We start from the raw sequence: 12,645 nt of genomic DNA on the forward strand, positions 1-12,645 counted from the left end.
TGTGTGTGTGTGTGTGTGTGTGTGTGTGTGTGTGTGTGTGTGTGTGTGTCCAGAATTTAGAACTATGACACTCTAGCTCCATCTACTGGAAAGGAAAGAGAACAAGAGACTGTCCACAGGCTAATTTATTTCCTTGTTAGGAAGAAAAATGGTAACTCTGTAAATTTTGGAAAAATCTATTAAAGATATTTACTTTTATGGTCATTTATTTATTTAAAAAATCAAACTCAGTATAGGAACCTTATGCTACACAGTCCTATAGACTGGTGTTTATCAGTCTATATGCAGTGCTGCTTAAATGCCTTTTGCTTATTACAACTGGGTGACTACAGAAAAGACATCAGGGATTTGTTCTTTGCACTGTTTTATGGTAGAGTTTTAAATTACTATGATGCTAAACAACAACAGTTCTGGTCTTCTATTTTTTATTACTCTTTATTTTTTCAATTTTTTTCTAGTTCTAATATTGTTGACGGTATCACCTGACATTTGTTTTTACTTGAGTTTAGAAGCAGAAAAAAAACCCACTCAAACTCAGATCAGAGACCCCTCTGGTTCAGTACCTCACAGGTTTGAGAGCCATCATCTCATCTTTCTTCCTCTCCTTCCTCTTCAGGTCCTGCTCTGTATTTTTCAGTTTGTCCGGCACCAGGCGTAACTTCGACTGCATGTCGTTGATAACCTCCTGCAGATCAGACTCAGAGGGGAACGTCCGCTGGCACACTGGGCAGCAGGGCTCCCTGTCCTCTGTCAGCTGACTGATGAATTGGGTGTACACTGCTGTGGCTCCAGCTAGCATGGCTATACCAGGACAGGTGCAGAAAGAGAAAATTTATTAATCATTTGCCAATTATTACTAGAAAAGACGCCAACCAACCACACTGTACATTAGGCTTTTAGTTAAAATGGGCATACACACTAAAGTCAAGTAATCACTTCCTTGGTTAACTTACTGCATACCCAGAGAATACATATATAGTTATATTCAATAGGAAATACTTTTCTTGATTGTGTGATGCTTTTGAATATGTCAACCAATTTTAACAAAGTTGATTCACTCGAGATTATAGCGCAGATGGAAAGATGTTGTTACATTAATTTATAATGTAGTCAAACGCACAGAAGATGCATTTAAAGAGCGACACACTGAACCTGTTAAATCCACCCAGCAACACAAAGGATTCTGTATTTCTTTAGAATGAACCTCATCAACCTCTGTAACATCTTATCTACATAAAAGATAAAATGTATATTAATGATGGACATGTTCATCACCTGTTGATCTGCCAAGTTTTAAAGAATAAGTCTGGCACTTTGGCTGTGGCCATCTTGGGTTTTTTTTTTTTAGTTTTTTTAGACAAGACATGATGATCAAGGACTAATCAATAAGTAGCTACTCTGCTTTATCCTCATTTTTACACTACATTGGGTTATTACAATGAACACCACTATATAAAACAGGAATAACAACTAGCAACTTATTGGGAAAGTAATTATGACAAAGTAAGTTCTATAACAACTGGACTTTTTGCAGCCAGAGCACTAGTGAAAAAGAGGCATTTTTATAGTTTACAGTTAAGGTCCACACTGCAATTAAGGATCTTGTCAACTCCAAGGTGCCAATTCTAGTTAATTTTTTTAGGCCATTAACCTCTTTGTTTGGATATCTTCTCCAGATCTTCTTGCAGTTTGCCCAGGTCCTGGTCTAGATCTTGACTACCACACACATTGAAGAACTTCTCTTCGTCACTGGTTAACTGCTGCTCCTTCTTACGCAGCTCAGCAGAAATGTGACTTTTGTTCTGCTCACTTGAAGCCAAGTCCTTACTGAAATGTAGGAAAAAACAGCAATACAACACCAATCAGTCCCTCTGAAAAACGTCTTTTTAAAAGCATTTTCTTTCATCGTGTGTGTGCTTCAACGTAAATGCATTTTGCTAACTTGAGTTTTGCAAGTCTGTTCCTGGTGCTGTTAATTTCCTTGGACTTGGAATAGATCCAGTCCTCCAGCTCTCTCTTGTTGGGAAAGTGGCCCAGTAAGGACACCAGATCCTCACTGTGACGGGACTTGAACTTGCGTACCTGCTCCTCCCTTTCGCCCTAAAAGATTAAAAGAGCAAACGGAGAAATGAGAGTCTACAGAGAAAGGAAACATGATGTGGCAGCTGGCATAAAAGGGAACGACAAAGAAGGGAGGTTAGAGGTTAGAAAGAAGGTTAGATTACCATGCAGGGTTACTTGGTTTTACTACCACTACAGTACAGTTGGATGAGTTTCTGCAACATTTTTTTAACATCACCTTCGAGGGGGTCAACTCTAAGAAAGGCTGCAGTAATCAACGTTGACTCTTTTTCTTTAACTGTAGATGACACATTACCTTATTCTTTTTCAGCATGTCCATCTCCGTGCGTGCAGTCATGTGTGTGTTGAGCGTCTCCATCTCTTGATCTAGCCGTCTCTGTTTGCGGTCAAGTTCAGCTTTTTCTCTCTGGAGCTCCGAAACCTCAGCCTTCAGCTCTTCCACGTTGGAGTTCTGGATTGCACTCTGCAGCTCACGCTCCTGAACAGGAAAACAAACATTGAAAAAAATGGCATCAATTATACAACAAAAGACCACAGTGTGTCAGCAGTATAGTTCCAGTTAAACTTTCTATGGCAGAAATTTTAAAACTTCATTCACAAAAATGATAATAACAAATCGCAGGAATAATGCACAACTGTTTGACAAAAAAATTTCTGAACATTATGCAAACAATCTCTTCGAGAAAGCTCAGGAAATGTATATCTCTCTGTCTTACTCCCTTTCTGTGTGTCCTCTCTGTTATCTGTTATTCGAGTGTAGAGCAGGGCGATATGACCAAAAATATTTATCACTATATACATTTGAAAATTTGCGATAACGATATAACTGACGATATAATTGACGCTAGACAAAATACTTTACGACTCCACAATTTTATTAGTGCAAAAAAACCCCAAAACATCAATATATTTTTACTTAAACAAGCAGCTGTTTTTTTATGTGCATTAAAGTTATATAAATATTTAACAGTACAAATGCAAATTCCTTACTGACAGTTTAACCAAAAGGCATTTCCAGTGGAAATTGGCCGACATATCCTCAGCATAACCATGTAGAATATCCACAAAACTTAAAAAAAGTATATACACACACACACACACAATACGGTAATATTATGTTGAAGCACAGTACGTATCACTCCGCGAGGCTCCTGCCTACGATAGCCGTAATGCTCCGACAACCCATCAAGCGGTGCGGGTTCGTAGCTTAGCAAAGTTGTACTAAAACATTTGACAGATTTTCGAGCACCATGTATAACATAAAATCGTTTCGAGGTCAGTAAACACAACCAGAAGTCATACATAAGGCACACGGGATAATAAGGGGCACTGTCAATTTTCAGAAAAATCAAAGGATTGATTTTAAGTGTGCCGTATTTTCCAAAAAACACGGTAATAACGACGGCCCGCTAGCATGCTCTACCAAAAATAGCGCTTTGTGGTGTATCTGACGGACGAAAGCCAAACCAGTTCCACACCACTGAAGTTGCAGCATTTTTACAAACCAGTTCTGGTTCATCCGTTTCATTCAATGATCCGCTTTCGGCCTTCTCATTCTCCGTCGCCGAAATGCTTTTTCCGCCATGTGCGTATGAAAACAAAGGCACTGCCCTATTCGAGTGTTATCACCATTACTGACAAAACATCAAGTTACAACCTGAGCATTGCTACTTCTTTGTCTGGTGTGAATAAAGAGTCAAACATGCTACAAATTAAAAACATTTTTTGAGGGAATGTGTAGGGAGGGCACCAACATCTTTTTCCAGAATAACTGTGTGTAGGTTCACATGCTCTGTGTGTCCCAAACAAAGTGTAATCCTTAATATGGAATTCTGCAAATTAACCAAAAAACAACCACCTGTTAAAAATCACAGCAAAACAAAATACTCTCACCACTTTAGCCAATTCATTTTCCAGATCCTGCAGTCGAGTAGACGAACCCTCCAGCCTCTGCAGCTCTGCTCTGACACTCCTCAGTTCTTGCTGCTTCTTTCCCTGCATGTCTCTCTTCAGCTCCACTGTTCTCTCCAGGCCAGTTTTCTTATCCCTCATTTCATCAATAGACTGCTGCTTCTGCTGCTCCTTTTCCTGCAGATCGACCTTATGACACAAAAGCAAACGCAGGAATAAGGCACCATGAACATGACCTGCATATTTATTTTTAATTGCACAGTCCAAAATTCACGAGTGATGTAAAAACTTCTGTGAATATAGTAAGAGTGGAATTTTCAGTGGCTTCTTGTGTTCAGTAGTTAAAATCTTTCACAAAAGAGAAAACTGCACATGAAATGCCAACATCGTCTTAACAGTTTCTGTCTATATTACTGAATGTTTTATGGAAAAACCTTCTAAGACACTAGTGAATAATAAAGATATATTTATGTGCAGATGATCAGACAGAGAGAAAACAATAGCACTGCTTAACAGCATTAACCAGAAATGAAAAAATGAAAATATTTAAAAGAATTCTTGTCCATTTTGTTTTTCAACTCTGTTTGTAAATAACATGAATTCAGGAAAACTCTTGGTTTTTTATTTCAACTGAGAATTTCTTACCATAACTTGGCCAAGTGTCCCTTTTTCCTGCTCCAGTCTCTGCGTTACGTGACGATGAAAGCTCTCAAGCTGAAGAGCAGTGAAGGGTGGTCGGTCATAGCCCTCCATCTCCAGGTAGGTTGACAGAGAGCGAACCTGTGTGGGAAAGGGGAGGAAAAATATACCAACATGTGTGATTTGTTCAAGGAACAACCTAACATTCGCTTGACACTGCTGTGATGAAATTTTCCTAGTCTCTGTCACTCGATTATATTCATTTAAAGCCTCCATTACAACAACTGCGACTGTGCCCCCATTACCTGAGTGTCACGTTTCCTGATGTTTTGTGTATGGTGGTCAGCTTCCGACTGTAGACGACCTGGGAAGAAGGAAAAACAAAAGCAAAATAGGTGTAAGAAGCTAGTCTTGTACTAAAGAAAAATAAAGTTTATGCTGAAAAAAATAGCCTTAATAATACGAATATTTTCAGCTTAATCATTTATTTAGCATTGAGTGTGATATTCTGCCAGAATGCTGGAATATATTCAATCGTGCGTGTGCTTTCACATTCAGATACAGATGTTTAGCTACCCTGGTAGCACCAGGTGTACAGCTGTGGGTACCTTGTTCACCCAGAAGTTCAGCTTTGATTCTGTTGAGTCTCTGACACTCTCTGCCAGCTCTCTCCAGCTCCTTCTGGCACTCGGTCAGCCTTCGCTCCTTCTCCCTCACTGTCCCCTGGTGGTTCTGGTAAATGTCCTGCAGCTCCTCATCTGAACCCTGAAACACCTGCCACACACAGTAAACTGGTTTCAGAGTGGCTCACCGAGTGCAATTAATATAGACATTTGGACCTGCTTTTATAAATGCTTTAAAATAAAACAGTATATAGTGGTAATAAATTTGGTCTTTCAGTCATAAATCTGCCCCAATTGCTCTGGTTCCATATAGTTCAAAGTCCTGATACTGTTAACTATAGGAATAGATCCCATCACCCAACAAACAGAAGTGAAAAGATAGAGTAGTCATGCTAGCCAAAGGTTAACTGGCTCATTGTTAAGTTAAACAATCTCATTCACCCTCTGTAGCTTTTTTTTTTTTAATTTTTATTAGTTCCTCACTGAAGATAATGACACAAAGTGGACTCTAGAGTACAATGAGGCAACTGCTAAGCTTTTCCTGAAGAAGAAAATTAGCCTGTGTGGCCAAGTCTGGCATATTTACATGAATACATAAATATAATTAAGCCTATTATAGGGGGGAAAAACATTAATAATACAACCTCATTAACTTTGATCATGCATTTTATTATTTATCTCATACCTAATTTTTCAGTCTTTTTCATCCCGGCATTCCTCCTTTACGAAAAGTTGTCATTTCTAATTGTTCTTCTGCTTTAGGTTTTTCATCACAAAATAAAATAAAAAAATATATATACTACGTATATTATCAAATTACCTGCTCCATTGTTTCCTCCAGCTCCTTATTGTCCTCCTCCATCTGTTTCTTCCTGCTGTCTAAAGCCTTGATCTCATTATCTAGCTTCATCACTTTCCCGAGTTTAAGGTCAATATCCATCAGTCGATTCTGAAAAAGAAATATTACAAAAAAAAAGAGAAAACAGGACGATTACCATTATACCTTAAATATTATTGTGCTATAAGCTTTATTCAGCTGATTCAGTGAATGAAGTTACTTAAAGCATTACTGGTTGTTCATTTGCAGTGAAATACAATAAACTTGTAACAGACTCCTACAGGGATGTATTTGCAGTGAAATATAAAAAATATATTTGGTCAGTTGATTTAATAAGAATAAGATATTTAAGTTATTTTATATATTTTATCCCCTTCCAAGGTGCTCATTGCACCCATATGCTTTGACACAGGATTTAAAAAAAAAAACAAAAACTTTTAATCATAGCACACCCAAATAATTTATCCGTGTTCCTCAACTTCTTCCACTCAAGAAGAAATACTTGCAAGGCTTGAAATCTGCTTGCACCAAAATATGTATGCATGTATACATACACTTCATTAGGTAAACCTCTTGCACTGCTCAGTGGCACAAGTATGTAACCAGCAAATCGCATGGCAGCAATGCATTTAGACTTAGACACATTCATTGCAGACACAGTCAAAACAGCCTGGTGAAATTTAAACTGAGCTTCAGAATGGGGAAGAAAGGTGATGATGATGGTCTGAAAAAGAGAAAATATCCAGAGATCGGCAGTTCTCTGGCTTAAAATGCCTTTTGATGTAAGCGGACAGAGGAGAATGACTGGATTGCTTCCAGACAACAATAACTTAAATAACCACTCGCCAAGATTTTCTTGGCACATTTTGGACTCCATTGTAACAATTGAGCATCGTTTAAACACCACCGCCTCTCTGAGTGCTGATCATATCCATCCTTTTATAACCACAGCGTGCCCATCTTCTGATGGCTGCTTCCGGCAGGATAACACACACTGTCACAAAGCTCAGATCTTCTCAAACTGGCTTACTGAACATGGCAATGAGTTCAGTGCAGTCAAATGGCCTCCACCGTCATCAAATCTCAACCCAACAGAGCACCTTTGGAATGTGATGGGATGGAAGCTTGGCCTCATGGATATGCAGCCAACAAATAAATAAATACACAAAACACACATACACCAGCCCACCTCAAGCGGCTCAATCTGGTTCTCTATCTGCTGGACGCTGGCTTTTGAGGCCATCAGTTGGGCTTCCTTGGTGTCCACAGTTTCTCGAATTTGCTGGGCCTTCTCCTTGTTCTGCTTCAGGTAGCGCAGCTCCACCTGACACTCTTTGACTGTCTGACTCTGTTTGAGTCGCAGCTGACGCATTGTCTCTAGAGCTTTGATATACCTGATCAGGAGAGAGAAATTGACATTAACAGAAATTCCTTTTAGGCTAAAACTGGGTAATGCAACACTTGTGTCGTCCATTTACTTGGTTGCAGCAAAAATGGAGTCAAATTTGTCTTTGAGTGCTTTTCCCTCACTAAGGGGCCAGTTAGACTCTTCTTGGTGGCAGAAGATGACATGATTTAGGACAGGCTTCGACACACCCAATGCAGAAATCATCTCCCGGTCCAGCTCACCACACTTAGAAGACAAGCTGACTTTCTCACCATCTCTGGATGAATTATAATAGACAGTCGCATAAGAAAAAGGTCAGGAAACCTTAGTATACAATCCACAAATATTTCTCTTTTTTTTTTTAAGTTTAAACAAAACTTTACATAAGAAACATAAGATTTTGGCTTACTTCCATCTGGTAATGACCTGCTCTAAGCTTTTGAAGGTGTAGCTTTTTGCCTTCTGAGTGCATGACATAGAGCGTTGGATGGTCACTTTCTCTCCATTGACATCTGAGAATAAGAGGCGAATTTGAGCACGCACATCCGTCTCATGGGCATCCTGGAATCATATGAACATCGCTATACGTGAATAAAGGTGAAAAAATCATCCGACAAGGACCTGAAGAAGATGTAAAGGCTAAGACTGAATTTTAACATGTTCAGAAAATGCTAAATTTGAGAAATCATAACAATTCTTAAGGTATGAAGACAAACTAAACCTGATAAAGATATTTAGCACCAAGCAGTTAGGAGTTTTATTGTCATTTTCACAAGTGACTTAAATCAGGCTTTTTCACACACTTCATCCCTGTCTTATGTTTTCTAGTATTAAATTTGCATTTAAAACATATAAAAATATTACAAATACACAAACAAATCTGTTGCAAAAAGTAATTTCAGATGCATGCCACACATTATGAGTCTTAAGTGTAGCACTGCAGTCAGAAATAGAGAAATGTACTTTTAGTTCAACACAAACAAACCTTTGGATCATGAACAAATGCACCTCCTTTAGATCCAGGGGGAAGTTCTCCAGATGTTGCATACTTTAAGCATTCAATAATAGTCTGAAAGCATCAAAAAGAAATGAATACATGACAGCAGCATTTATCATTCTGGAATATTATTCTTCAACTTCCTGTAAGCCTTTGGAAAATACAAAAAGTGCTATGTCGACCCTTGTGTTCGCTGTCATGTTTCAATAAGTCAAGTATTGCTTTTGTCAGAAATGCTTTCGTACTGTTTTCCCCGCTCCATTGGGTCCGACCAGAACAGTCAGAGGAGTGAAGAAAGAGATCACTTGTTTGTCTTTATCCTCAATCCCAAAGCTCCTCACCCCCAGGATGCTCATCTTGTCGATCTTTGACATTTTTGCTTTCTGAAAGAGAAAAGAAGGAGAGGTGATGAAAATAAGACACACAGGGATTCTCTTCCCTGTGAGTCAACGAAATATAGCAGGAGTGACAGATTATTGGTTTCTTATTGGCAGTAGCCACATTAACAAACAGGTCTTATCAAAAGAATAACTAACATCAGATGATGTGCTCGCTGCAGCGTTTGTTGTTTTCAACTGTTATCAGTTTGTGCTGCGTAACCACTAATCTACACTGACAAGTCTTTCAGCAAAACAAACCTTCCGCTATAATATTTGATGACTTAAAAAGACCTGAGCTGAAAACTGGAATCTTTACCTGTTATGCTAATTAATTTCTTCAACAACAGACTATAATAAAGCTTAACTACAGAGTTAGCGGTGATTAATTATTTCAAAGGTGCTTCGGCGTTCAATAAACTGAAATAAATATTCTTTTAGGATACATTTAAATAAACTAGCTATCTTAGTAACATGTACCCGACGTTCAGTATATTGGGTATATCTGGAAAGCTGGCAGAACAAAGTACTTACTAAGTGTTGGTTAACTCAGGAGGCTAGCTTTCATGCTACGTCCCAGTGTTTTTAGCAGTTAGCGCCACACTGACCCACAGCAGCGTGACACAGGGTTTAATTTCGCTCACAACAGTAGTGTACAGCCACAGATACGACGTGAATTCAACTCACAACAGACAATTTTTACCCCCGTGCAACTCGGACGTGTAACTACAGTTTTCGCGCTGCTTGGGAAGGAGGCAGCGTGAGACAGGCAGAGGCTGACTTCCGGGAGGAGGAACGTCAATATAGAATATGAACATAGAGCGGCAAGCTTACGCCATAGATCTGTCCATCTGTAGCCCGTGTTTGTGTTTTATTCTGCAAGTTACAGTATGGACGAAAGTTCTTAAAGTTAGTTATAAGTTTCATTAGTTAGAATATGTTTGTTTCTTTTGCAAACGTTTCACCCTTTTTAAAGTAGTTTCCCTTTTGCAGTTATTTTTTTATTGTGCAAATGTTTAATTTCATTGTATTTTTTGTAGTTTTTAATTATCATTTAAGTAATAACTTTTTTTACTCGTTTTATCACAACATGGGGGTATTTGTTCGATTCTAATATCTGGAACGGATGTAATATCTGGAACAGAGGTGTCAAACATAAGGCCCAAGGGCCAGAATCGGCCAAAACAAAGACTCCAATCCTGCCCGCTGGAGTGCTTTGGAAAATGTGACTTTTAACTGTAGGTCTTACACCTTTTCATGCTGATAGGCCTCTCCCACAGCCATACTACACTAAAGTAATTAAGTAATAGATCAAAAATTACATTACAGAAAATAAATTGTTTTCACTATATAAATATAGACTTTTTTTCAATGTGTCCACAGTAAAAATAAAAATGTAATTGTACATATTTATTTCTTAATTTAAGCTTTTTGCTGACAGATTTCTTTCATTTTGTACGTCAGCATTTCTTCATTGTGTAGAAAAACAAGCTGCTGTAGCAGTTGCACTTGCTTTTCTTTAACTAAGATATCTCTAAGATGCAATGAAATTTCTATACAGTGACAGAAAGGAAAGTTTCACTTTTCTGGTCATCTTAAGATTAAAATGGGCTGCATGTGGCCCATCATGTAAAATGAGTTTGATATCCACGACCTAGAACAAGGCTGAAAACACTTTTTTAAACGTTTGTTTTATATCTGTGCAGTGTAGTTTTAGTTACTTTTCCAAACCGTGTTTGTTTTCAGTTAACTAGTTTTATTTGATTACTCGGAATATAAAAACATTGCTATACACTGAATGAGTTCATCCTTTCTCCACACAGGACATAACTTTCTCTTCTTCTTTCAGCTGCTCGCTTTAGGGATCGCCACAGCAGACCATCTGCCTCCATCTCACCTTTTCTTTAGCATCCTCCACTTTCAAACTAACCCTCCTTCACATTTACATCCATAAACCTGGCTGCTACATGTTTTCCATTACATCTGCTTTCACTCCAGTGCACATGTCCAGACCATCTCAGCCTTGCCTCTCTAACTTTGTCTACAAACAGCTCAACCTGAGCTTTCCCTCTGATCTACTCATGTCCATTTTGGTCACTCCCATTAAAAATCTTAGCATATTAGCAGCTCTGCCTTCTTTTTTTTTTGTAGGTGTTACCATCTTCAAACCATATATCACAGCAGGCCTCACTGCTATCTTGTAAAACATTCCTTTCACTCTTGCTGTTGTCCTTCTGTCAGAAATCACCCCTGACACTAATCTCCACACACCCCACCCTGCACTCTCTTCTTCACCTCTCTTGTGCACAGTCTGTTGCTTTTGGATGGTTGACCCCAATTATTTAAACAAAATGACAAAATGACAAAATGCCAGCCTTTTCTGTGCCACTTTCAGTGTTTGTGTTATCTACCATCTAGTATCTGTTTGAATGTTGAAAACATTTTACACCTGCATGGAAACTTTTCTGCAGCTATAACCCCATTCCCACACGTCGCCCTCAGATTCAGAATGAGTAGCTCCAGTCATGTGAATGTATACGTTTTGTCACAATATGTTGCGAGCAGCGTTTCTCCTGGCCCCATTGTGGTGATGTTATCAAAGGATGGAACAATGTTCACTCTTAAAAATAATTTAAAAAAAACAAACAAAAAAATTTAAAAAAAGCTTAGATGTGATATTTATAATTTTGTGGTTATAACTGATTATCCTGTGCTTGTATATTCAGCAACATGTTTAAGTAAACATGCCTTAAAATATGATGTAAGTAGCTACTTAATTTGTTGGTTGTCGCTTTGTAGTACATAGTGTTAAAAATGTTAATTAAAACAAGTTTTTGCATGTAATCAATAACAATATATAAATTTTTAGAAAAAAATATAATAAAATTATATTATATTATTGAAAAATCCTGGACCGAAATACTTACTATTCCCTGTGACTAAGCTCGATCTGTTCTTCTTCACTAGATATACCACAGGAGGGCAGTGTTAAGTTGCGGAAATTTAAGTGCTGCCCAAGGTTCTCTCTTCTCCTTCTCCCCTCGTCACAGCTTGGCAACCATTTCTTTCAGTATTCCTGTGACAAGATAAAACATAAGACAAACGTAAGATAAATTTGCAGTGAGGAGGTTGGTCACTAGTATCCCAGCCAGTTTGATCAGTTAGGATGCCGATGGTGTTTATTTCTAACATGCTAACATTTCTACATTTAACATCACAAATTAAAATCAGCTGTAATGTAATGTAAAAGCTAAAAGACAAATTTTTCCAAATTGTAGTCTGGAAGTAAAACTGGACAGAAAACAGATGGCTTCAGAAAAAGAGGGAGAGAAGGAATCTAATTGGAAGAAAGGGAGAGGAGTTATTTTCAGCAAGTGTTTGGGGTTGAAGAACAGTTTGAAGACATCCGCAGGGACCTGCAGGACTGGTGTTCCCCACCTGCAGCTAACCCCTAAAACCCAAGAACATCATCTCTCTGATGTCCTCTCATTTCCCTCCCCTCTGAAAAACTGCAGCAGACACACACACACAGACACACACTTACTTCCGCGAACTGCCTTCTGCTTTCAACCCACTGATTCAGCCCGTCTGTGTTATCAGACTGACTCATTGTGCCTCAATCTGTCCAGCTCCTGGCCTTCTTTCTATCTTCATCCTGTCCTGACATAAAATGCCATGACCTTGTGCCTTGCACTGAACCACTGGAGATCTATCTATCTATCTATCTATCTATCTATCTATCTATCTATCTATCTATCTATCTATCTATCTATCTATCTATCTATCTATCT

The 12,645-nt window shown here is 38.4% G+C and overlaps 1 protein-coding gene across 2 annotated transcripts in view; it reads right to left on the minus strand.

Annotated features, from left to right (window-relative positions):
• The window catches only part of rad50 (RAD50 homolog, double strand break repair protein), a 30,524-nt gene extending 20,889 nt beyond the window's left edge, over nucleotides 1-9,635 (minus strand). The window contains exons 1-15 of one of the 2 annotated variants that reach the window (XM_005727796.1): nucleotides 9,389-9,635; nucleotides 8,723-8,860; nucleotides 8,466-8,549; nucleotides 7,890-8,041; nucleotides 7,572-7,757; nucleotides 7,283-7,487; nucleotides 6,076-6,204; nucleotides 5,241-5,406; nucleotides 4,938-4,996; nucleotides 4,639-4,773; nucleotides 3,976-4,182; nucleotides 2,378-2,560; nucleotides 1,943-2,100; nucleotides 1,652-1,827; nucleotides 564-801 (exon numbers count right to left, since the gene is read on the minus strand). In XM_005727796.1, the coding sequence (XP_005727853.1) occupies nucleotides 564-801; nucleotides 1,652-1,827; nucleotides 1,943-2,100; nucleotides 2,378-2,560; nucleotides 3,976-4,182; nucleotides 4,639-4,773; nucleotides 4,938-4,996; nucleotides 5,241-5,406; nucleotides 6,076-6,204; nucleotides 7,283-7,487; nucleotides 7,572-7,757; nucleotides 7,890-8,041; nucleotides 8,466-8,549; nucleotides 8,723-8,851 (2,207 nt within the window). In that variant the 5' untranslated portion in view covers nucleotides 8,852-8,860; nucleotides 9,389-9,635. Of the gene's footprint in view, nucleotides 1-563; nucleotides 802-1,651; nucleotides 1,828-1,942; nucleotides 2,101-2,377; nucleotides 2,561-3,975; nucleotides 4,183-4,638; nucleotides 4,774-4,937; nucleotides 4,997-5,240; nucleotides 5,407-6,075; nucleotides 6,205-7,282; nucleotides 7,488-7,571; nucleotides 7,758-7,889; nucleotides 8,042-8,465; nucleotides 8,550-8,722; nucleotides 8,861-9,013; nucleotides 9,032-9,388 lie in introns of those variants that run through there. The other variant, XM_005727797.2, reaches the window with a different exon arrangement.
• Between the last annotated feature and the right edge of the window lie 3,010 nt (nucleotides 9,636-12,645).

Source organism: Pundamilia nyererei, unplaced genomic scaffold (genome assembly GCF_000239375.1).
Source record: "Pundamilia nyererei isolate P.nyererei 1_Seehausen unplaced genomic scaffold, PunNye1.0 scaffold00026, whole genome shotgun sequence".
NCBI classification, from domain to species: Eukaryota; Metazoa; Chordata; class Actinopteri; order Cichliformes; family Cichlidae; genus Pundamilia; species Pundamilia nyererei.